The sequence below is a fragment of the Oncorhynchus mykiss genome, chromosome 28, assembly GCF_013265735.2.
Source record: "Oncorhynchus mykiss isolate Arlee chromosome 28, USDA_OmykA_1.1, whole genome shotgun sequence".
In the NCBI taxonomy this organism is placed as follows: Eukaryota; Metazoa; Chordata; class Actinopteri; order Salmoniformes; family Salmonidae; genus Oncorhynchus; species Oncorhynchus mykiss.
Window position 1 is genome coordinate 26,923,229 of NC_048592.1, and position 25,804 is coordinate 26,949,032.

The following is a 25,804-nucleotide window of genomic DNA, read 5'->3' on the forward strand; positions in this document are numbered from 1 at the left end:
CAATGCCTTTTCCAGCATGATGGAGCATCTTAAGGCAAAAGCATAAGGCAAAGTGATAAGTAAGTGGCTCGGGGAACAAAACATCGATATTTTGGGTCCATGGCCAGGAAACTCCCCAGACCTTAATCCCAATGAGAACTTGTGGTCAATCCCTCAAGAGGCGGGTGGACAAACAAATTCTGACAAACTTCAAGCATTGATTATGCAAGAATGGGCTGCCATCAGTCAGGATGTGGCCCGGAAGTTAATGGACAGCATGCCAGGGTGGATTGCAGAGGTCTTGAAAAAGAAGGGGCAACACTGCAAATATTGCCTCTTTGCATCAACTTCATGGAATTGTCAATAAAAGCCTTTGACACTTAGGAAATGCTTGTAATTATACTTCAGTATTCTATAATAACATAATTTGATCCCTTGTCACCTTCTAAAATGTAGCCTATAGTTCTGACTTGGCGATGCACATTTAGCCTATAGCCTGTTTTAGAGAAATGTAATCATAGAATATTGCAAGAGCTTTCATTGTATGGTTATATTTCTCCTTTATTTATCCAATGGTTCTAAGTTGGTGTGCAGGGAGAACACCGTAAGAACGGCCCATGTTCTTTATTCTGTAGCTGTACATTTCAGAAGTGCAGAACAGATAGTTATTGACTATGCCTGTCCTAGCTCGCTCATTAATGTCTTAATCTAAATTACGGATAGCCTCTTATCCGCTCGTCGTCACTTTATGCCATAGTTTGTACATCTCAATTGTCATTAGAAACCACATTTGTTTAAGCAAGTCAGCCAAATCAGCTATGTTTAAATAAATAAATAAAAAGGCAGTAAATAAGACTGAATGAATTGTTTCGCTGCCAGACAAGGCTCCGCTGATAGCCAGGTGTAGCAGTGATGGAACAGCTTTATGTAGGCCCTAACAGTTTTTTGGCACCGTTTGTCACCGTTATAGTGCAATTAATGTATTGTTTTTGCTGGCTTGCATTAAAAAACTTTTTTTACCCAACCAAGATTTACCTGCTAAAATCAGCCACTGCTTGCAAACCAAATGGAGGTGGTGGCATCGTCGAGTATCGCACATGATCACAATGCGCTGGTCTCAAATCCCATCAACAGATGCTACCATGGTGCCCCGTGCGGTTTAGTTCCCCCGATACTAAAACACGGTCTTGTAGTTCAAAAAGTCCAGCTTTCACACTTCAAACATATGCGCTCTGTCAAAATGGTTCCCTCTGATGTTGGCAGGCATCATTAACGCAAGACATTGTCTTAACCAATTCTGTTCCCCCCATTGATCCCATCTCGTGAATTGTTTGTTGTTGCTATTACTTGTGGTACGTCTGTCAATGTAGGCTACCTAGTCCACATATACAGTCCTTTAGAAAGTATTCAGACCCCTTGAATTTTTCCACATTGTGTTATGTTACAGCCTTTTTCTAAAATGGATTTAATAAGTTTTCCCCCCTCAATACTTACCGAATGCTCTGTAATTGGAGACTAAATTAGGCTACCATTCTTTTTATTTAACTAGCCAAGTCAGTCAAGAACAAATTCTTATTTACAATGACCGCCTACCCCTTGTCAAACCCGGACGATGCTGGGCCAATTGTGCGCCGCCCTATGGGACTCCCAATAACGGCCGGTTGCGATACATCCTGGAATCAAACTAGGGTCTGTAGTGACGCCTCTAGCAATGAGATGCAATGCCTTAGACTGTTGCACCACTCGGGACCCATCCTAACCACCTGCAAACCTGTAAACCCGACGGTTGATTGACCTAAATTTCCCAAGTCCCAACATGTGCACCACCTGATGCACCGTCATCCCTGTTAATCCCACAGGGAATGAGAAAGCTACCCATGTTCTGTCAATAATGGAGTGCTTGAGCCTTTGATAAACCCCTGATGTGGCTCTCTGATAGACATTTCAACCCTATACAAAAATGCTACACCTAGTGGGCATGTACAATCCTTCTGGCAGGCTAAACTAGAGAAGAAAAATAAGTATACTAGTGACCATACAAACACTATTTCTACTACAAACTCCACTCAGGTATTTTATTTGCAATGCTCTGTTTCCTCATCTTTTCCAGTTTCCGATGCAAAAAGAAGCAGTTATTCCTTAAATAATAAAATAGGGGAAAAAATATTTACAAAATTCCAATAAAACTAATGAATGGAACCTAAATGGAACCTAAAGCTTTCTGCATCTCGTCAACCTGCCATTTCTGTTGGAAAAAGATACATGGCATTTTAAAGTTTACAGTACATCAGCAATTTATTTGTATTATTTCTGAAAAATAAAACAGAAAAAAAGTGTAATATATATATATGTACAGAACGCTCCTGAAATGTGATTCTACTCAGAGTAGAAAAGGCTTTCGGATCAATTCTGTTTTTCATCAAGTTGATTTCTGTAGGTTTCAAGTTTTAAATGGTGACCTTGTCATTAAGTTTCCTCTAGTTAGGTGTTTCTTTACCGATATGACAGGGGTCTCGAGAGAGAAAGCACCCAACAGTTCATCATGTAAGTACAAGAAAGGTAAAAGATGAAGAATCTCAGTCAGGATTGACTACTGGGGGTGGAAGTGAAAGGATGGGTTTAAGGAAGCATACAGAAGACCCTCCCCCCCTCTCCCTCCCCTCAGTAGCCATGGTCAGAGGCTAATGGTCATAGGTCACAATCAGTCCTCCATTGTGTTTCTGTCCTCACACAGGTCCTAGTACAGCGGTAAACTGGAAGTGGGGAAAAAGGTACAGACAAACTTCTCTCAGAACTCCAATCAGCGGCTCCATACAGTCAGCCACATAAATTTGATGTCAGCTGATCAGCCAACATACCATGTCTGCTGCTTCTCCTTTCCACATTAATCACCAATAGAAACACTTAAACCATGCTGCACGCTCCATAAACAAGATAGTGTTGGATCGGACATCACACGGGCGCAGCATGATACCCCACTCCTGGGGAAAAGCATGCTACATGACACCTCTACCATTGTCTCTATGCGTTTTGCGTGTCATATAGTATGTTGCATAATAGAATTGTGTCTAGAACCATAAAGAGAGCAGCGTGGTGGCTTAAGTTTTTCAAGAACATAAAGTTAAAAGGGTTTTATACGCAATGACCGTAGTAGTTATCCCACGCGTTTACACAAGCAAAATCCGGCAGAATAATTTTTCAGGTTTATTTCATTTTCGGCGGACACTCGCCATCACAAAACTGGGAAAGGAGAGAGAATGACGAAGTGAGAGTGAGAGAAAGAGAGAGAAAGTGATTGTATGTCCCACTCTCAATAGCCTCGTTGAGGATTGGTATCAGTCCGCAACATTAAAGAGCCAGAGTCCAAATCCCTCCTTGGCCCCCCCTTGCAATACCCCTCCCTGGCCATAGAGGGGTTGTTTTAGAGTGAGGCCCGTTTAGTCTTTGTCGGACTCTTCTTCGGCATCACGGAGCCAGGTGAAGAAGGCGGTGACCGACTTGAGGGCCACACCCTTTCCAGTCTGCTCGGCTGGGTCTTTGCTGGACTCCCACCTGTAAAAGGCCTCCTCTTTGATCACGTCCTCATCGTAAAGCGTGTCAAAGAACATCCGCAGCAGATCTGGTGAAGGGAGGGTGACAGGAAGAGATGATGGTTAAGCTTCATAATCATGACTCATGAACATTGATAGAGAATAGCCACAACACATTAGCTAGGCAGAGAAAAGCAAATCAATATATACTCCCTCCATCCCATTTCTTACTCACACAAACCACCAAAGCTCATTTTAAACAAAAATAAAGTATCTCTCTCTCTCTCTATATATATATATATATATATATATATTATATATATATATATATTTATAAGACTAGACAGTTGGCTGGAATGTGAAAGACAAACTCTACGCAAAATGTTAAGAAACTGCGATGTGGATATTCACTATAAAAAAACAACATTAGAATGGAGGTTCTGAGCCTCCCGAGTGGCGCTCTAAGGAACTACATCGCAGTGCTTGAGGTGTCACTATAGACCCGGGTTAAATCCCAGGCTGTGTTGCAGCCTGCCGCGACGGGGAGACCAATGAGGCAGCGCACAATTGGCCCACCGTCGTCCGGGTTAGGGGAGGGTTTGGCCGGCCGGGATGTCCTACGAGCTCTAGCGACTGCTTGTGGCGGACTGGGCTCATGCATGCTGACTTCGGTCGCCAGCTGTACGGTGATTCCTCCGACACATTGGTGTGGCTGGCCTCCAGGGTTAAGCGAGCAGTGTGTCAAGAAGCAGTGCGACTTTGGAGGGTCGTATTTCGGAGGACACACAGCTCTCGACATTCGCCTCTCCCAAGTCCGTTGGGGAGTTGCAACGATGAGACAAGACTAACTAACAATTGGATATCACAAAATTGGGAAGAAAAAAGGGTAAAAGTACAAAAAACATACAAATGTAGGTTCTGTATCTGAGCTGGTGATTGGCTGGGTCAGAAGAGACTACAGCCAATGAATAGGCAAAGATGTTTACTTTACGAGCACTCTAGCACACCAGGACAATGAGGTTGTAAAGGCGTGACTCTAGCCTCGCTATCCACAATCATACAGAAACCTCACAGAACTGAGGTGAGAGACACTGTGATGCTATACTGTACTCACTGGCCGGTTGCTCCATGTGCACCATGAGGGCCTGGAGGGCATAGAGGGCCTGCAGTTCCTTCTTCTCGTCACTCAGGTACCGCTGCAGCAGCTTTGCCCTCTGGGTAATCTGCTCCACGTCCACCTTGTATGGGTTCTCACCTGGACGGAGGGAAGCAAGGAGAGATGGAGAGTGAGTGCTTAGAGAAACTAAGATTCAGAGTGCTTGGTCACAGTTACAGGGTTGCCGGTGTTATTGCAGGGTACAGTGAAAGTCGAAGGTTACGAGCACTAACATGCAGGACTAAGTGACATACAAAGGGAGAAAGGATGGATGTGTTTTTCCTCCTTAGTCTCCAACCAGTTAACCATTTTCTTAGGGATATTAACCCAAAGTTAGACTGGCACAAACTACCAACACTCATTCTACACCCAACTTGATGCCCTAATTGCCAATCAGACATTGAGGATAGAACCAGAAAATGGAAACGTTCTGCCACTGAAGACAAAGCACTGGACTTTATGTCCCTCCATAACACAGAGGACAGGAAGACAGCGTGCATGCCAAGAAAGGAGGTTGGCGTTGTTAAGCTATGCAAACAGAAGGGCCCGAGATATGGGCTCGGAATGCATACTCACATATAACTGCTGACTGGCAAATGGATGTCATCAGAGAGCGCACAAACTGGTTGGCGGACGTCTGCTGTTCGTCCAGGTTGGCCTGTAGGTGAGATGATAAACAGTTACCACACAGAGACTGGTTTCCCAATAGTAAAATGGTGGTGCCTAGAATGCAAATCAAACTCATTCAATTTACCTGTTGATACTCAGACAGTTGCATAAGCGCACACACACACACCAGGACCCCCCCCACCACGGACACACACACAAACCCCCCACCACGGACGGACGGACACACACACACCCCACCACGGACACACACAAACCCCCCACCACACCAGGACACACACAGGAGAAGACAGACCTGGACCCAGTCTCTGATGCGCTGGTTGTTAGCCTTGTCCTGGATCAGCCTGTCAAGCTGTTTGCTAAGCTCCTCCCCACTCATGGTTGTCTTCTGATTGGTCCCGTCTGACTTCTCCCCCAGGGTAAACTCAATTTTCTGGAAAGAGAACACACCATAGGATGACATTAAGAACACACACACTCATAGAACGAGACAGTAAACCCATCAACCCATCAATGTTTCCTCTCATTTATAAAGGACAGTCATATTTTCAGTCGTCCATCCTTAAAATGGCACAGTCAGATTGCGTGGCCCCAACTAAACATTTCATTAGCAAATACTTACAACAGATCAGCAATAAACCCCATTGTCCCCCACTGACCTGTTCAGTCACAAACTTGTTGACATCCTCGTCCTCTGGCAGGAAGTCTCTCCAGTTGAGCCCCGCCTCCATCCACATACCGCCCACCTTCTTATGGGTCTAACACAGAAACAATATTTATATACACACACAGCATATAAAACATAAGGAACACCTGCTCTTTCCATGACAGACTGACCAGGTGAAAGCTATGATCCCTTATTGATGTCACTTGTTAAATCCACTTCAAATCAGTGTAGATGAAGGAGAGGAGACAAGTTAAAGAAGGGTTTTAAAGCCTTGAGACAATGAAGACATGGATTGTGTATAGGTTCCATTCAGAGGGTGAATGGGCAAGACACAACATGTCAGTGCCTTTGAACGGTTTGGTAGAAGACACATAGGTTAGACTGTCAAGAAGAGCAACGCTTCTGGATTTTTCATGCTCAACAGTTTCCCGTGTATCAAGAATGGCCCACCACACAAAGGATATCCAGCCAACTTGACAACTGTGGGAAGCATTGGCGTCAACACGGTTCAGCATCCCTGTGGAACACTATCTATACCTTGTAGAGTCCATGCCCTGACGAACTGAGGCTGTTCTGGGGCAAGGGGGGGGGGGGGGGGGGGGGGGGGGGTTCCTAATGTTTTGTACATTCAGTGCCTACAGAAAATATTCATATCCCTTGACTTATTTCACATTTTGTTGTGTTAGCCTGAATTCAAAATGGATTAAACAGATGTTTCTCACCCATCTACCATATTGCCAAAGTGAAAACATGTTTTTAGAAATTCTAGCAAACAACAAATGGATTGAAAATGAAATAGAAATCTCATTTACATAAGTATTCATACCCTTGAGTCAATACGTTAGTCACCTTTGGCAGCAATTACAGTTGTGAGTCTCAAAGAGCTTTGCACATCTGGATTGTACAATATTTGCCCATTATTCCTTTCAAAATTCTGCTCTGTCATAACTGGTTGTGGCTCATTGCTAGATTTTCAAGCAGATTTGAGTAAAAACTGTAGCTTGGCCACTCAAACCACTGTCTTCTTGGTAAGCAACTCCAGTGTATATTTGGCCTTGTGTTTTAGGTTATTGTCCTGCTGAAAGGTCAATTCATCTCGCCTTTTAACTTTGTAGCGACACTATCTAAAGTGTAAAATTAATAACTGCACCATGCTCTAAGGGTTATTAGCTTCTTCTTCTTTTACCCATCTATCAATAGGTGCCCTTCTATGCGAGGATTTTTTTACTCCTGAACTTAGACTTGCCATAACAAAAGGGGTTGAATACTTATTGACTCACAACATTTCAGCTTAAAATGTTTTATTAATATATATACATATTTTTAAATAATTCCATGTTGACATTATGGGGTAGCATGGCCAGTGACAAAAATCTCAATGTAGTCCATGTTTTATTCAGGCTGTAACGCCAAAATGTGGAACAAGTCAAGGGGTGTGAATACTTTCTGAAGGCGCTGTGTGTGTGTGGTCAACACATACAGACATCTTCAAATGTGCACAATGCACCACTCATGGACATGGTTACACACATTTCAAAACACATACAAAGTTGTATATCCATCTGGTACAGGGTTCTTCAACCCTACCGTCCTGTAGGTTCACTACAACCAATCTAGCGCACCTGATTCTAATAATTAGCTGGTTGATATGCTGAATCAGGTTAGTTACAACTGGGGTTGGATTGAACACCTACAGGAGGGTAGCTCTCCAGGAACAGTGTTTGAGCGCCCTGATCTAGTATAATACACATGGCGTTCATACAGACACTCACCATTTCTTTACAGAGTAAGTTGAGGATGTGCACCAGCAGCACACCGGCCTTACGCAGGGGAATCAGGGGCTTGGAGACCTCTCTGTAGACACACATACAGCAGCAAGGTTATTGGGCACACTCTTCAAGTAGAACTGACAGCGTTTTAACTACTTTGCAGATATGAAACAAACAGACAATCATAATCAGTCAAAAATATAAAAATTCCCAATGTATGCTACAAAACCAACTTCATAAGAGGTTTTAAAAATAGGTTCTATTTGACTCAAAATGTCTAATTACAAATTCACCAATAAATATCTTGGAACTCCAACAAATATTGATATCAGGTTGTAAATCCCATCTGTCCTGGTACATCGCTAACTTCCTTTAGCCAATCAGGATGCTCTGTTTCAGGTTCAATTACTCAATATTTTGGACAAAAAGGGACGAATGTAACCAGGGCTGGGTATGTCTATACAATCAAACTAGCATAGGCAGGCAATGATCACAAGTCAGTTATAACATGGGCAATAGGCTAGCTTATCTATTTATGTAGCCATTTATTTTGCAAGCTAAAAACACGGGGCCCAACGTTAGCTAGCTAGCTGTTGGGAGGGTTTTATTGGACGAGTGGGTTCGTGGCTGCCTTTTCCCCCCATAATGTTTTTCCAAGGCTACAGCTAGAGATGTAGGTGTCGTGGTAAGCTGGCAAGAAATGTGAATTAATTTATCTGGCTATACTGAACTTGAACTTTTGTACAAACTACGGCAATTACATCTGGATTTTTAAATGTATTTTTACTTTGGCTATTTTAAATGAAATGTCAAAATAAAACGTAAATAGCGTCCGACCTCTATCACCGCACAATCTACAGTAATTACATGTCTATTTAACTTTGGCCTTTTTCTATGACATTTCTTTCATATGTAAAAAAATAAATGTTGCCTGAGATTGTATTGATGAGGTCCCTGAAACAGTAACAGTTGGTTTAATTCATGCAAGTGATATGGGGTGGAAGCTATTGAAGTTTTTAACAAGTATTTTTTATACATTAAGAAAATACATTCTTTGAAAACAGTCAAAGTAAAAAAAAATGCAATTGCCATAGATTGGACAGGTGAGGTCACTGAACTACTCATGGAAGCAATTGAAGTTCTCTGTAAAGTGAAATAAAATGTCAAAAAATTAATTGCTGTGGATTCTAGAGCAGAGGTCTCTGAACAAAGTCATACTTATTTGAGAGCTATATGTCATGTAGGCGTTGCAGTTTTAAGACGGTCCCTTAACCCTCTGAGCGGGGGAGAGCAACGTTTTACGAATCTACTGTTCCCTCGGTAGCGTTTAGCTCATCTCGCTCTGGCTAAGAGTTGTTGCACAGGTAACTGAGGGAGAGCGCCTACCTTTTCATGGTTGTTTGATCAATATGACTGTTAAGTTCTCAAATATAAGAGGACTCCCAAGTGGTATTGACATATTTGCAGAAATCCATTCAGGTGTATTTTGGCAAATGTGTTCCATTGATCTAAAGTCGGCTGTTGCTACTGCCTGTAAACACACAGTCCAGTTCAAAGTGAATGATGACGTGCCCGTGTAAGTAGCTTCATTTGTCGCTAGAATCTTTTACCAATAGAAGTCGCTGGAGGGGTCTGAAAACTTGCTAAATATTGTAGGCAACACTTGCCGTGTGTCAAATGGCTTATTAGCATATAAGCCTACAGTAGCTCTGATTGGCTATGGCGCACTGGTCTGTGTGGACTCCGGTCCTGGACAAGACAGATGTTTTTATTAGGATGTATTTACTGCAGTATCTATTCATTGTCCAAACACAGGTCAGCTATCTCATTCTATATTGCTATAGAATTTTCACAAATTCCTATCTATACGTCATTCCCAAACATTCTATGAAAAGTGAAAATTACCATCTCTTGTCAGATAACTATTCATCAATAAGTGAAGCTTCAGTCATAGCCTTCTGGCATCAACACTTACATGACAGTGACCTCCAGAGTTTGGGCCTACGCAGCCTATAAAGTCTGGACCTACGCAGCCTATAAAGTCTGGGCCTCACCTGAAGAGCTGTCCCATGGGGATGCCTCCCTCGTGGAGCATGGGGTTGATGAGCTCAGACAGGTATTGCCAGATGTGGGGGATGTCTATGGCCATGTCCTCAGCCACCTCCAGGATCTCTTGGAGCCTATGATGAAAACACACAACCAGGTGAAAACCTTACTCATAGCATACACACACGCACTAACATTGACCCTTCTAAATTATTTTCTCTAACAAGCACACAGTACTTTTGTGGCACTGCTCTGTCGACACCCAAGAGATGTGGGAGTTTATCAAAATTGGGTTTGTTTTCAAAATTCTTTGTGGGTCTGTGTAATCTGAGGGAAATATGTCTCTCTAATATGGTCATACATATGGCAGGAGGTTAGGAAGTGCAGCTCAGCTTCCACCTAATTTTGTGGGCAGTGTGAACATAGCCTGTCTTCTCTTGAGAGCCATGTCTGCCTACTACGGCCTTTCTCAATAGCAAGGCTATGCTCACTGAGTCTATACATAGTCAAAGATTTCCATACATTTTGGGACAGTCACAGTGGTCAGGTATTCTGACACTGTGTACTCTGTTTAGGGCCATATAGCATTCTAGTTTGCTCTGATTTTTTGTTAATTCATTCTAATGTGTCAAGTAATTATCTTTTTGTTTTCTCATGATTTGTTTGGATCTAATTGTGTTGTGGTCCTGGGGCTCTGTGGGGTGTGTTTGTGAACAGAGCCCAAAATATGCAGACGGAGTCGAAGACACAGAAGGCTGTGTTGTATAAAACACCTGTCTCCGGATTACATCTTCAAACTAAGGGCAACCATGGCATCTGTGACAGAGAGGGAGAAGCATCCATCCATGTATAACAGGTAAGAGAGTCTAGCTGGCTACATTTTCAGATATTATGCGTTTAAAATGGTCAGGAAGTGGTTTTCTTTTTAAATTTCTCCCTCCCTCCCTCCCACCCAGCCCTCTCTCTCCCTACCCCCCTCCCTCGCTCTTCCCCCTGACCTCCCCAGTCTGTCTCTCTCTCCAGCACACAACCTGGTCTCTAGGGAAGTACTACACATACTCCCCCTTACCCTTTGTAGTACTCTGTTGTAGGCAGGGTGCCAGCCTTGATGAGCTGGTGCAGCAGCAGGCCCATGCGTTCTCTGGCGATGGCGCTGCGCTCCAGAGTGTTCTCCAGACCGTTCCGCACAAACACAAAGAGCAGCGGGGCGCTGTTCAGCTCCACTACACACTGCAGTGCCTCCTACAGGGCCGGAGGGGGAAGGACAGGAGTTTAGTATACGGTAGTTAGCTTTACTATGGCCTCCAAATGTGTGTGTGTATATTTGTCATTGACATGAAACTGATGATGCGTGAGTGAGCATGTCATTGAGATGGGTGGGTGTGTGTACCTTCATGTCATTGAGATGGGTGTGTGTGTGTACCTTCATGTCATTGAGATGGGTGGGTGTGTGTACCTTCATGTCATTGAGATGGGTGGGTGTGTGTACCTTCATGTCATTGAGATGGGTGGGTGTGTACCTTCATGTCATTGAGATGGGTGGGTGTGTGTACCTTCATGTCATTGAGATGGGTGTGTGTGTGTGTACCTTCATGTCATTGAGATGGGTGTGTGTGTGTGTACCTTCATGTCATTGAGATGGGTGTGTGTGTGTGTACCTTCATGTCATTGAGATGGGTGTGTGTGTGTGTACCTTCATGTCATTGAGATGGGTGTGTGTGTGTGTACCTTCATGTCATTGAGATGGGTGTGTGTGTGTACCTTCATGTCATTGAGATGGGTGTGTGTGTACCTTCATGTCATTGAGATGGGTGTGTGTGTGTACCTTCATGTCATTGAGATGGGTGTGTGTGTGTACCTTCATGTCATTGAGATGGGTGTGTGTGTGTACCTTCATGTCATTGAGATGGAGGTACTCCTCGATGATGGCACTGGACTTCTTCTCCAGCTCCTCCTCGGTCATGGCCGGTTTGGTCGGAGCATCGGGGGGAGGGGTGGGGGCTGTCTCACGCTTCACTGCACAGATACAACACAAACCATAGTCAGTATATACTAGTGTGTGTTAATCTAACACAGACAATTATACATAACCACACAGTTATACACTAACACACATCATACACTAAGAGTGTATAAATGTATCCAATGTGAGCGCATGCGTGGATGTGTATGCGAAGGTAGTGTGTCAAGTTGCATGTGTATGTATAACCTCCTACCAACAACCTCCTTGCTGGGAGCCCTGTCCCGGCTACCGCTGCCTCCCCGGCTACGGCTGCCTCCCCGGTCTCTGTCGTCAGTCATGCTGGCTACGCGCCGGACAGGGGGTTCCGTAGGGGTGCAACTATCGCCCCTACGCTCCTCTGTCTCACGGCTGAAGCTGCGCTTAGTGATAGGGGGGCGGGTGTCGCGACTGCCACAACGCTCGTCACGACTGCTGTCGTGCCGCTCGAAGCGGTCAAACCTGTCCCGGTCACGGCTGGAGCTGGACCTACAGAAGGGGGGGGGAGAGAGAGAGAGCAAGCTTTACGAGGGGAGAGAGCGAGCTTTACGATGGGGGGGAGCGTTACGAGGAAAAAGGGGGGGAGCGTTACGAGGAAAAAGGGGGAGCGTTACGAGCGGGAGAGAGCGATCGTTACGAGCGAGAGAGAGCGATCGTTACGAGAGAGAGAGCGATCGTTACGAGCGAGAGAGAGCGATCGTTACGAGCGAGAGAGAGCGATCGTTACGAGCGAGAGAGAGCGATCGTTACGAGAGAGAGAGCGATCGTTACGAGAGAGAGCGATCGTTACGAGCGAGAGAGAGCGATCGTTACGAGCGGGAGAGCGCGATCGTTACGAGCGGGAGAGAGCGATCGTTACGAGCGGGAGAGAGCGATCGTTACGAGCGGGAGAGAGCGATCGTTACGAGAGAGAGAGAGCGATCGTTACGAGAGAGAGAGAGCGCGATCGTTACACGAGACAGAGAGCGCGATCGTTACACGAGACAGAGAGCGCGATCGTTACACGAGAGAGAGAGCGATCGTTACACGAGAGAGAGAGCGATCGTTACACGAGAGAGAGCGATCGTTACACGAGAGAGAGAGCGATCGTTACACGAGAGAGAGAGCGATCGTTACACGAGAGAGAGAGCGATCGTTACACGAGAGAGAGAGCGATCGTTACACGAGAGAGAGAGCGATCGTTACACGAGAGAGAGAGCGATCGTTACACGAGAGAGAGAGCGATCGTTACACGAGAGAGAGAGCGATCGTTACACGAGAGAGAGAGCGATCGTTACACGAGAGAGAGAGCGATCGTTACACGAGAGAGAGAGCGATCGTTACGAGAGAGAGAGCGATCGTTACGAGAGAGAGAGCGATCGTTACGAGAGAGAGAGCGATCGTTACGAGAGAGAGAGAGAGCGCGATCGTTACGAGAGAGAGAGCGCTCGTTACGAGAGAGAGAGCGATCGTTACGAGAGCGATCGTTACGAGAGAGAGAGCGATCGTTACGAGAGCGATCGTTACGAGAGAGAGAGAGAGCGATCGTTGCGAGAGAGAGCGATCGTTGCGAGAGAGAGCGATCGTTGCGAGAGAGAGCGATCGTTGCGAGAGAGAGCGATCGTTGCGAGAGAGAGCGATCGTTGCGAGAGAGAGAGAGCGATCGCTACGAGAGAGAGAGAGCGATCGCTACGAGAGAGAGAGCGATCGTTGCGAGAGAGAGCGATCGTTGCGAGAGAGAGAGAGCGATCGTTGCGAGAGAGAGAGAGCGATAGTTGAGAGAGAGAGCGATAGTTGCGAGAGAGAGCGATCGTTGCGAGAGAGAGAGAGCGATCGTTGCGAGAGAGAGAGAGCGATCGTTGCGAGAGAGAGAGAGCGATCGTTGCGAGAGAGAGAGAGCGATCGTTGCGAGAGAGAGAGAGCGATCGTTGCGAGAGAGAGAGAGCGATCGTTGCGAGAGAGAGAGAGCGATCGTTGCGAGAGAGAGAGAGCGATCGTTGCGAGAGAGAGAGAGCGATCGTTGCGAGAGAGAGAGAGCGATCGTTGCGAGAGAGAGAGAGCGATCGTTGCGAGAGAGCGATCGTTGCGAGAGAGAGAGAGCGATCGTTGCGAGAGAGAGAGAGCGATCGTTGCGAGAGAGAGAGAGCGATCGTTGCGAGAGAGAGAGAGCGATCGTTGCGAGAGAGAGAGAGCGATCGTTGCGAGAGAGAGAGAGCGATCGTTGCGAGAGAGAGAGAGCGATCGTTGCGAGAGAGAGAGAGCGATCGTTGCGAGAGAGAGAGAGCGATCGTTGCGAGAGAGAGAGCGATCGTTGCGAGAGAGAGAGCGATCGTTACGAGAGAGAGAGAGCGATCGTTACGAGAGAGAGAGAGCGATCGTTACGAGAGAGAGAGAGCGATCGTTACGAGAGAGAGAGAGCGATCGTTACGAGAGAGAGAGAGCGATCGTTACGAGAGAGAGAGAGCGATCGTTACGAGAGAGAGAGAGCGATCGTTACGAGAGAGAGAGAGAGCGATCGTTACGAGAGAGAGAGAGAGCGATCGTTACGAGAGAGAGAGAGAGCGATCGTTACGAGAGAGAGAGAGCGATCGTTACGAGGGGGGGGGGGCGTGTAGAGGGGAGAGAGAGCGATCGTTACGAGGGGGGGGGGGCGTGTAGAGGGGAGAGAGAGCGCGTAGAGAGGGGAGAGAGACGGGAGAGCACGTAGAGGGGGGAGAGAGCGCGTTACGAGCGAGAGGGGGGAGAGAGCGCGTTACGAGCGAGAGGGGGGAGAGAGCGCGTTACGAGCGAGAGGGGGGATAGAGCGCGTTACGAGCGAGAGGGGGGAGAACGCGCGTTACGAGCGAGAGGGGGGAGAGAGCGCGTTACGAGCGAGAGGGGGGAGAGAGCGCGTTACGAGCGAGAGGGGGGAGAGAGCGCGTTACGAGCGAGAGGGGGGAGAGAGCGCGTTACGAGCGAGAGGGGGGAGAGAGCGCGTTACGAGCGAGAGGGGGGAGAGAGCGCGTTACGAGCGAGAGGGGGGAGAGAGCGCGTTACGAGCGAGAGGGGGGAGAGAGCGCGTTACGAGCGAGAGGGGGGAGAGAGCGCGTTACGAGCGAGAGGGGAGAGAGAGCGCTTTACGAGCGAGAGGGGGGAGAGCGCGCGTTACGAGCGAGAGGGGGGAGAGAGCGCGTTACGAGCGAGAGGGGGGAGAGAGCGCGTTACGAGCGAGAGGGGGGAGAGAGCGCGTTACGAGCGAGAGGGGGGAGAGAGCGCGTTACGAGCGAGAGGGGGGAGAGAGCGCGTTACGAGCGAGAGGGGGGAGAGAGCGCGTTACGAGCGAGAGGGGGGAGAGAGCGCGTTACGAGCGAGAGGGGGGAGAGAGCGCGTTACGAGCGAGAGGGGGGGGAGAGCGCGTTACGAGCGAGAGGGGGGAGAGAGCGCGTTACGAGCGAGAGGGGGGAGAGAGCGCGTTACGAGCGAGAGGGGGGAGAGAGCGCGTTACGAGCGAGAGGGGGGAGAGAGCGCGTTACGAGCGAGAGGGGGGAGAGAGCGCGTTACGAGCGAGAGGGGGGAGAGAGCGCGTTACGAGCGAGAGGGGGGAGAGAGCGCGTTACGAGCGAGAGGGGGGAGAGAGCGCGTTACGAGCGAGAGGGGGGAGAGAGCGCGTTACGAGCGAGAGGGGGGAGAGAGCGCATTACGAGCGAGAGAGGGGGAGAGAGCGCGTTACGAGCAAGAGGGGGGAGAGAGCACGTTACGAGCGAGAGGGGGAGAGCATGTTACGAGCGAGAGGGGGAGAGCGCGTTGAGGGAATAGGCGAGAGGAGAGATATGAAAGAGGAAAGAAACGAGGGAGAGAAATAGAAGAGATGGGAAAGTGGGGGAAGAAAGAGAAAGAGGTAGAAAATAGGTGTGTAAGCGAGTCGGGCAGAGAGAAAGTGAGAAGTGGTGGAGATTAAGATCAGGAAGGAGAGGAAGGAAGAATGGAGAGAAAAAAGGAAAAATAGAAAGAGCAGTAGTGACCTCTGGGGTACCCTGCGGTCAGCGTCTGAGGAGGATGCTGGTGGAGCTGACTGCTGCAGGGCAGAGAAACGGTTGCCGGTGGCCGGACGGCCAGTCTCCGCTGCGAGAGAGAGAGAAATTATAATTCTATACAAAGAATTTGAAACTATAAAAGCTGAAGAAAAAAATCTAATATTTATTGGGTGAAAAGCCAAAATGTGCATTTTGGCAGCCAAATATGTGTCCTCCTGCAACAACCTGAGGGACAGCCAGTTAAAAGTGCAAAGTAAAGTCGATAATATTTCCCATCTTGTTTTGTTTTGTCTTTCATGCCATGTCATGTGTCTTCTCAGTCATGTTGACACTGGTCCACTACCTACCTCCCTCTCGTGAGCACTCCCCCCCCCCCCCCCCCTCGCTCGCTCCCTCCCTCCCTCCCCCTCACCCCCCTCCCCTGCGCGCTCGCTCCCTCACCCCCCTCTCTCGCGCTCGCTCCCCCCCCCCCCCCCCGCGCCCTCCCTCACACGCCCCCCCCCCCCTCCTCCCCCCACTGTATAGATTTTTTTAAATACCCAAATTCGTGTCCAGAAATACCGATTTCTAATTGTTATGAAAACTTGAAATCGGCCCTAATTAATCGGCCATTCGGATTAATCGGTCGACCTATAGTCTCCAAGAGACTCCATGTTTAGTCTTGCCCGTGTGTGTGTTTGAACGTGCCCCTACCTGGTTCAGCTCCGGTGGCAGGCTTGGCTCCTGTGGTGCCTCCACTGCTGCCCTTGCCCCAGCTGCCCCACATGCCCTTACCCCCGAGCTGGGGAGCAAGAAGCTGGTTGCTGAAGTCCAGAGCACCAGGCTAGTGGGGGAAGAGGTCAAAAGGTTAAGAGAGCAGAGGTGATATACCAGAATGATATCCATCTCAGTGGGTCTTGACTTGGTAAAACATCTGATGAAACATGTCTAATAAAGTAAAGGAAGTCCAACCAGCATGACATCCAGGCAAAGCATTCAGACAACACAACTCTCCACCTTGTCTATATGGCAAATACAAAATACAAAAATACAAATACAAAAATACAAAAATACAAATACAAAAATACAAAAATACAAAATACAAAAATACAAAAATACAAATACAAAAATACAAAAATACAAAAATACAAAATACAAAATACAAAAATACAAAAATACAAAATACAAAAATACAAAATACAAAAATACAAATACAAAATACAAAAATACAAATACAAAATACAAAAATACAAATACAAAATACAAAAATACAAATACAAAATACAAATACAAAAATACAAATACAAATACAAAAATACAAAATACAAAAATACAAAATACAAAAATACAAAATACAAAATACAAAAATACAAAAACAAAATACAAAAATACAAATACAAAATACAAAATACAAAAATACAAAATACAAAAATACAAATACAAAATACAAAAATACAAATACAAAATACAAAAATACAAATACAAAATACAAAAATACAAATACAAATACAAAATACAAAAATACAAATACAAATACAAAAATACAAATACAAAATACAAATATACAAATACAAAATACAAAAATACAAATACAAATACAAAATACAAAAATACAAATACAAAATACAAAATACAAAAATACAAATACAAAATACAAAAATACAAATACAAAATACAAAAATACAAATACAAAATACAAAATACAAAAATACAAATACAAAAATACAAATACAAAATACAAAAATACAAATACAAAATACAAAAATACAAATACAAAAATACAAAATACAAAAATACAAATACAAAAATACAAATACAAAAATACAAATACAAAATACAAAATACAAAAATACAAATACAAAATACAAAATACAAAAATACAAATACAAAAATACAAATACAAAATACAAAAATACAAATACAAAATACAAAATACAAAAACAAAAATACAAATACAAAATACAAAAATACAAATACAAAATACAAATACAAAATACAAAAATACAAATACAAAATACAAAATACAAAAATACAAAATACAAAAATACAAAAAACAAAAATACAAAATACAAAAATACAAATACAAAATACAAAAATACAAATACAAAATACAAAAATACAAATACAAAATACAAAAATACAAATACAAAATAGAAAATACAAAAATACAAATACAAAAATACAAATACAAAATACAAAATACAAAAATACAAATACAAAATACAAAAATACAAATACAAAATACAAAAATACAAATACAAATATACAAATACAAATACAAAATACAAAAATACAAATACAAAATACAAAATACAAAAATACAAATACAAAATACAAAAATACAAAAATACAAATACAAAATACAAAAATACAAATACAAAATACAAAATACAAAAATACAAATACAAAATACAAAAATACAAAATACAAAAATACAAATACAAAATACAAAATACAAAAATACAAAATACAAAAATACAAAATACAAAATACAAAAATACAAATACAAAATACAAAAATACAAAAATACAAAATACAAATACAAAATACAAAAATACAAATACAAAATACAAAAATACAAATACAAAATACAAAATACAAAAATACAAATACAAAATACAAAATACAAAAATACAAATACAAAATACAAAAATACAAAATACAAATACAAAATACAAAAATACAAATACAAAATACAAAAATACAAATACAAAATACAAAAATACAAATACAAATACAAAATACAAAAATACAAATACAAATACAAAATACAAAAATACAAAATACAAAAATACAAAATACAAATACAAAATACAAAAATACAAATACAAAATACAAAAATACAAATACAAAATACAAAAATACAAAAATACAAAATACAAAAATACAAATACAAAATACAAAATACAAAAATACAAATACAAAATACAAAATACAAAATACAAAAATACAAATACAAAATACAAAAATACAAATACAAAATACAAAATACAAAAATACAAATACAAAATACAAAATACAAAAATACAAAAACAAAATACAAATACAAAAATACAAATACAAATACAAAATACAAAAAGCATCCTTGTGAGACACAAAAAGGCAATATGTACGATTTTGTTTACATTCCCACCCAGAATGAGGAACCCCATGTGTTGGTAATGTAGTGAAAACACAGGTTTTTTTAGAAGTTCTGAACATTAAGAAACTCTCCCCTCACCTTAGTGATCTTGCTGAGCCGGCTGGTATCGATGGGTCTGTTCTTGGTGGAGATGGGCACTGTGTTCCAGCCCTCGTCCTGGGGCTGGCTGCCCCTTCCCACCTGCTGGCCCCCACGGCCCACCTGATCCCTTCCTCCTCTGTCTCCCCCCCTCCCGTCTCTTCCCCCTCCACCACCTCCTCGTCCTCCTCCGTCATTCCTTGACATGAGCTGCTGCTGAACCTTGACCTGCTGCATGTGTTCCTCCTGCTCAGCATCCTTGTGGATCTGGTCAATGGTCTTAGGACCCTGCTCCCCCCGCCGGGGCACCCAGCCACTCTGGTGGAGGGAGAGGGAGGGAGATGACTCTTTAAAGTCTAAGATAAGCAATGCTGCTTCAGGGCCATATGGTTAATTACTATGGTAATTACTGTGATGCCATGATGGTAATGATACTATTTCACAGAAGACAAATAAACGGAAGGAGGAAAAGCGAAAGAAAGCTAGAGAGAGAGAAAGATACTTGAATCAGTTATAGAACCCATTGCACTTCATAGTTGTGAGGTCTGGGGTCCACTCACCAACCAAGAATTCACAAAATGGGACAATCACCAAATTGAGACTCTGCATGCAGTGTACAACATAAAACACCAAATAATGCATTCAGCGCAGAATGAGGCCAATACCCTCTAATAATCTAAACCCAGATAGGAGCTGTTAAATTCTACAACCAACTAAAAGGAAGCGATTCCCAAACGTCCCTTTTTCAAGACCCTGTCGTTTAAAGATATTTGGATTTTTACGAATTAACTCCAAATAAATCCAATAACTTCACATCTCCATTGTAAAGGGTTTACACACCGTTCCCCATGCTTCCCACCTGTGGGTCATTAAGACACTAAAAGCTTGCAAACGGTAGGCACAGTTATGAAAACTTAGGACACTAGAGACGCCTTTCTACTGACTCTGAAAAACACCAAAAGAAAGATGCCCAGGGTCCCTGCACATCTGCGTGAACGTGCCTTAGGCGTGCTGCAATGAGGCTTGAGGACTGCAGATGAGGCCAGGGAAGATATTGCAATGTGCGTACTGTGAGACGCCTAAGACAGCGCTACATTGAGACACGACGGACAGCTGATCGTCCTCGCAGTGGCAGACCACATGTAACAACACCTGCACAGGATCGGTACATCCGAACATCACACTTGCGGGACAGGTACAGGATGGCAACAACTGCCCGAGTTACACCAGGAACGCACAATTCCTCCATCAGTGCTCAGACTGTCCGCAGTAGGCTTGTTGTAAGGCAGGTCCTCACCAGACATCACCGGCAACGTCACCTATGGGCACAGCCCCACCGTTGCTGGACCAGACAGGACTGGCAAAAAGTGCTTTTCACTGACGAGTCACGGTTTTGCCTCACCATGGGTGAAGGTCGGATTCATGTTTATCATTGAAGGAATGAACGTTACACCGAGGCTTGTACTCTGGAGCGGGATCGATTTGGAGGTGGAGGGTCCGTCATGGTCTGGGGCGGTGTGTCACAGCATCATCGGAATGAGCTTGTTGTCATTGCAGGCAATCTAAACACTGTGCGCTACAGGGAAGACATCCTCCTCCCTCATGTGGTACCCTTCCTGCAGGCTCATCCTGACATGACCCTCTAGCATGACAAATCCACCAGCCATACTGCTCGTTCTGTGTGTGATTTCCTGCAAGACAAGAATGTCAGTGTTCTGCCATGGCCAGCGAAGATCCCAAATCTCAATCCCATTGAGCACGTCTGGGACCTTTTGGATCGGAGGGTGAGGACTAGGGCCATTCCCCCCAGAAATGTCCGGAAATGTGTAGGTGCCTTGGTTGAAGAGTGGGGTAACATCTCACAACAAGAACTGGCAAATCTGGTGCAGTCCATGAGGAGGAGATGCACTGCAGTACTTAATGCAGCTGGTGGCCACACCAGATTCTGACTGTTACTTTTGATTTTGAACCTCCCTTTGTTCAGGGACACATTATTCAATTTCTGTTAGTCACATGTCTGTGGAACTTGTTCAGTTTATGTCTCAGCTGTTGAATCGTGTTATGTTCCTACAAATATTTACACATGTTAAGTTTGCTGAAAATAAACGCAGTTGACAGTGAGAGGACGTTTCTTTTTTTGCTGAGTTTACAACCCATATTTATGTTTATTTATTTTCCCTTCTGTGCTTTAACTATTTGCACATCATTAGAACACTATATAGACATATGAAGTGGCTTTATTCTTGTGGAACCTTTGTGGGTGTAATGTCCCCTGTTTTTTCTTGTTTATTTCACTTTTGTTTATTGTCCATTTCTCTTTTTTTTGGCAATTTAAACGTTTCCCATGTCAATAAAGCCCTCTGAAATTAATTATGAGAGAGATAGAGCGCAAGGAAGATACAGAAAGATGGAGGAAGAGAGAAAGAGGGCGAGAAAATTAGTAGAAACGAGGAGAACGAGAAAGGAAGAGAGAACATTGTACAGAGAGGGATGGGGGGGGTGTAGTTGTACCCGTCTGAGATCGATGACGTCCTGCAGCATGAAGCGGATCCTAGATGAGGTCTTCTTCTCCTTGATGATCTTGTCCATCTGGGCAAAGTACTGGTCCATACGGGGCTAGGGGGGTCAGAGGGACAGTCAGACTGGGGGCGGGTGGGTGTGGCCATTCTAATTTCCGTAAAGGTAATTATGTCAGTGTGAGTCTGCTCCTGTGTGTGTGTGTGTGTGTGCGTATGCGTCTCTCACTCTCTTCCTCTCTCTGCGTACCTTGGCTTTCTCAAAGTCCAGGTCCTTGCCGATGGTGGACAGCAGTCTACAGAGGCACTCCAGCGACTCCTCGTCGTGGTTCTTCAGCAGCTTGACGATGCAGTCGTGCATGATGGCCTCCGTCAGCATCTTCAGCTTGAACAGCTCACCGATGAACTTGATGTTGCCCAGCGACCGCCGCCGCGCCTGGTCTTTGGCCTCCTCCAGCGTCGCCTTCAGACCAGCTTTCTCCTCCTGGGAAACGAGAGGTCCGAGGTTAGTTTGAAAGTTCACAAAGGAGGGTGAAACAGAATGGAAACACATCTATTACACAGGTTGTCTATCAAAGTAGTTTGTTGAATCTTGAATTATAAAAAAGAATGGCAGCATCTATTTTTTTAAAAAGCCACTTCTTTTCTCACTTGCATGGATTTTTCTGATAAATACTTTGAGAAAAAATGTACTTGAAAGGCTTGTGATGTGTTCTCACCTAGCCATCTTAAGAAGAATGCATGTATGTCACGTTTGCTAAATGACTAAATTGTCATGTGAAATGAATCCTCCCCTACCTCTTTGGCAGCCTCCATCTCCTTCTGTTTGGCCTCAAAGATGACGTCATCATCCTGGTCCTTCTCAAACTCTTTCTGACAGCGGTTGAGCAGCAGCTTGCGGAAGTTTACAGTCACTCCCGGCTTGTCTGTGGTGGGCACTTTCAACTAGAAAGAGCCAATGAAAGGAAGCAAGGAGAAATACTAGTTTACTTCAAGGTCTGTTTGGTTTATGTCCAGTAGAATAAAGACAGAATCAAAGAAAGCAGAGGGCTTGTCCTCAGCTCCTTGAGTTGTTAAATTTCATCAAAAGACTGCAATGGTCCAAAACACAAGGCTCAACATAGAGGGAGAGAAAATAAATAAAAAGACTAACACGGGCCGCCCAAACACTTCACTCACCCCCATAAGGCAGCGGCACATGTTTGCGTAGGCCACAGAGAAGTTGGGCTCGGAGATGGCCTTCTCAAAGATCAGGTCGATCACTCCCTTCAGCCGCTCCTCCGTGTCGATGGTCAGCTCTGTGACCTGTTTCATCAGTTGCTGGAACATCTGAGGGGTCAGCTTGTTGAGGATGGAGCGGACCCTCTTGAACAGCTCCTGGGTCTTGGCCTGCTCGGGGTCGTCGCTCTCCTCATCCTCGGGGGCGGCGCCTCGGCCCCGGGTCACAGCCTTCTTCACTGTGGGCTTCCAGGCCTTCTCCGCCTTGTTGAGCTCCACTTCGCCACCTAGCGATGAGGAGATTGTGATGATCTTGCGGGGCTCCTTGCGCTGGCCCTGCTGGGAGCGCCGTGGTCCTGGGGGCTGGGGGAAGAGGAGATATAGATTGGAAGGGGAGAGAGAGTGGTAGGGAGAAAGAGGGAGGGGAGGGAGAGAAAGAGGTATAAAGAGGGAGGAGATGAGGTCTATGAACTCAAGAAACACACCGGGCTGTCAATCATACACTACCAGAGCACAGTTTTAGACAGAAACAAGGTAGAGAGCAGGGCCAGTTCCACTCAACGGAAGTCTTAGAACACCATTCAATGGTTATCTTTAAATGTCACAATAAATCATTGGTTGATGATCAAATCAAATCACTTGTTTTAAAGAAACGTGATAAAAAAGGGTGCATCCAATGATATCTCCTTTCTCCTGAAGTGTGCACTAATTCACTACTTCCCACAAATTTAATAGCATTAGATTGGTAGAGGCATGGGCTAGTGGGAGTTTCCACCATATTTCTTACACCAGTCATTTCCTTTCAAATCAGTAAACATGGGAGGAAGGATAGAGAGACATTTGGAGAGTGACATACTATGTACTCTGAACTATGACTAATGCTTTCCAAGAGACACGGACACACACACACACCAACAGCCCACATACTTAACAAATACTGACGAACACACACAGAAAACACATAGAACCAACATAAATAAATAGAACACTATAATGGGCATCCTATTAACATGACCAAACAATCGTCCATCTTGGTCCTGAATTATAGGATCTCTATACACTGACCATAGAGTTAGAGGACACTATGTAGACACACACCCAACACACTGCCATACTCACTCCCATGTGGTCCCTTCCAGGGGCCCGTGGTCCCCCTCCCCCAGAGGACTGTCTACCCAGGTTACCCATGAAGGCGGGGGTGAAGTCTGGCCCGGCGTTCATGTTGCGACCCGGCTCCGCTGGGCGCATGGGGGTCTTATTCGCCTACACAGAGAAAGGGAGAATTATGTACCTATGATTTTGACATTGGATTGTCATTGAAATTAACATTGGGACAGAGATACTAGAAAAGCACATGATTGAAACATGGGAGGTGTTAAAATCCACATAAAATCAAAACTAAAATTTGCACTAGAGCATAATCCCTTTAATTTCATAACACTTATTAGAATAATACCTTTTACTGGGTGCCTATAAAATCACCATACTGGATCAGAAAATGAATTAATTAATTTGATGGTATAGTTTACCTTATCTAGCACAACGTCTGTGATAAGAGGCAGGCCCTCAGGCTTGTTCATGCTGGCACTAATGAACTGGCAACCCAGCAGGAACTCCCTGTCGTACCTCTTCTTCTCCTCTGGGTCGATAGGCTTCCATTGCTCTGTTGGGAGGAAAGGGTGGAGGAGCGGGAGAGTTTGAATTGCCTACAAAGGACTATTTATACTGCTTAGGTGTTGTTGTAACACACCCAACCCAATCTATCAGACTACTCTTGAAGAGACATGTATTTCATTAGGGATAACGCTGGCCATACACATGAGTAATGGGGATATTTGACAGTAGCTAGGTTTCCATTCAATTTGTGATAGATTTTCATGCAAATATTATAATATCCGCCTTAACAAAATATGTAAATTTTCCTTCCTGAGGTTTGTTTCCATCAGAACAGAACGGCAGATAAAAGGCTGTGCTTGATGACGTAGTGCACGCAAAAACAACTTTTGCGCTAAAGTACTCATGTACCGAATACAAAAACAAAACAAGTTCAATGTGTTTCCATTGCATTTTCCAGTCCATCGATGGTTTTGTCACAAAAACTGTTTGGGCAAACTTGCCCAATCACATGCACTCTAGACTAGAGGTCGACCGATTAATCGGCATGTGCGATTAATTAGGGCCGATTTCAAGTTATAACAATCGGTAATTGTTATGGACGGCGATTACATTGCAATACAATCGCCATCCAAACGATTACATTGCAATCCTTGAGGAGACTGTGTGGCAGGCTGACCACCTGTAACACGAGTGCAGCGTCAAAAGGACCTCGTGGCTGCAAGGAGCCAAGGTACGTTGCTAGCTAGCGCTAAATTTATCTTATAAAACAATCAATCTTTACATAATCTTAACCTAGTAATATCATCAACCATGTGTAGTTAAGTAGCTTGTCCTGTGCTGCATTTAATCAATGGCTGTTAATTTATCATCGAATCACAGCTTACTTTGCCAAACGGGTGATGATTTAAAAAGCACATTCGTTCCACCAATGTACCTAACCATAAACATCAATGCCTTTCTTAAAATCAATACACAGAAGTATATTTTTTTAACCTCCATATTTAGTTAAAATAAATGAATGTTAGCAGGCAATATTAACTAGGGAAATTGTATCACTTCTCTTGCGTTCAGTGCAAGCAGAGTCAGGGTATAATGCAGTATTTTGGGCCGCCCGGATCATTGCGAACTGTGTGAAGACCATTTCTTCCTAACAAAGACAGTAATTAATTTGCCAGAATTGTACATAATTATAACATTAAAGTTGTGCAATGTAATAGCAATATTTAGACTTAGGGTTGCCACCCATTCGATAAAATATGGAACGGTTCCGTATTTCACTGAAAGAATAAACGTTTTGTTTTTCAAAATGATAGTTTCCGGATTTGACCATATTAATGACCAAAGGCTCGTATTTCTGTGGTTATTATATTATTATACTATAATTTGATATTTGATAGAGCAGTCTGAGCAGTGACTTTACTGCGTTTGCCAACGCAGCACTTCGCAATGCTTGTTCACAGCGCTGTTTATGACTTCAAGCCTATCAACT

General features: G+C 44.3%; 1 protein-coding gene, 1 non-coding gene and 1 pseudogene across 15 annotated transcripts in view; all 3 read right to left on the bottom strand.

Annotated features, from left to right (window-relative positions):
- Window positions 1–2,040: 2,040 nt before the first annotated feature.
- LOC110508196 (eukaryotic translation initiation factor 4 gamma 1) overlaps window positions 2,041–25,804 on the bottom strand; it is a 48,043-nt gene continuing 24,279 nt past the window's right edge. For all 14 annotated transcript variants that reach the window (XM_036967063.1, XM_036967061.1, XM_036967059.1 and 11 more), the window contains 19 exons: window positions 24,228–24,361; window positions 23,818–23,961; window positions 22,660–23,061; window positions 22,279–22,425; window positions 21,731–21,964; window positions 21,476–21,580; window positions 18,965–19,282; window positions 16,459–16,588; window positions 15,754–15,853; window positions 11,991–12,262; window positions 11,666–11,790; window positions 10,844–11,016; window positions 9,783–9,908; window positions 7,732–7,813; window positions 5,952–6,050; window positions 5,588–5,725; window positions 5,242–5,323; window positions 4,624–4,764; window positions 2,041–3,598 (listed from right to left, as the gene is read on the bottom strand). In XM_036967063.1, the coding sequence (XP_036822958.1) occupies window positions 3,417–3,598; window positions 4,624–4,764; window positions 5,242–5,323; window positions 5,588–5,725; window positions 5,952–6,050; window positions 7,732–7,813; window positions 9,783–9,908; window positions 10,844–11,016; window positions 11,666–11,790; window positions 11,991–12,262; window positions 15,754–15,853; window positions 16,459–16,588; window positions 18,965–19,282; window positions 21,476–21,580; window positions 21,731–21,964; window positions 22,279–22,425; window positions 22,660–23,061; window positions 23,818–23,961; window positions 24,228–24,361 (3,134 nt within the window). In that variant the 3' untranslated portion in view covers window positions 2,041–3,416. The remainder of the gene's footprint in view (window positions 3,599–4,623; window positions 4,765–5,241; window positions 5,324–5,587; window positions 5,726–5,951; window positions 6,051–7,731; window positions 7,814–9,782; window positions 9,909–10,843; window positions 11,017–11,665; window positions 11,791–11,990; window positions 12,263–15,753; window positions 15,854–16,458; window positions 16,589–18,964; window positions 19,283–21,475; window positions 21,581–21,730; window positions 21,965–22,278; window positions 22,426–22,659; window positions 23,062–23,817; window positions 23,962–24,227; window positions 24,362–25,804) is intronic.
- LOC118944904 lies at window positions 4,426–4,556 on the bottom strand. Its single transcript, XR_005040308.1, has one exon. It is a non-coding gene; the product is annotated as a small nucleolar RNA SNORA3/SNORA45 family (small nucleolar RNA).
- Window positions 5,056–5,179, bottom strand: LOC118944898 (annotated as a pseudogene).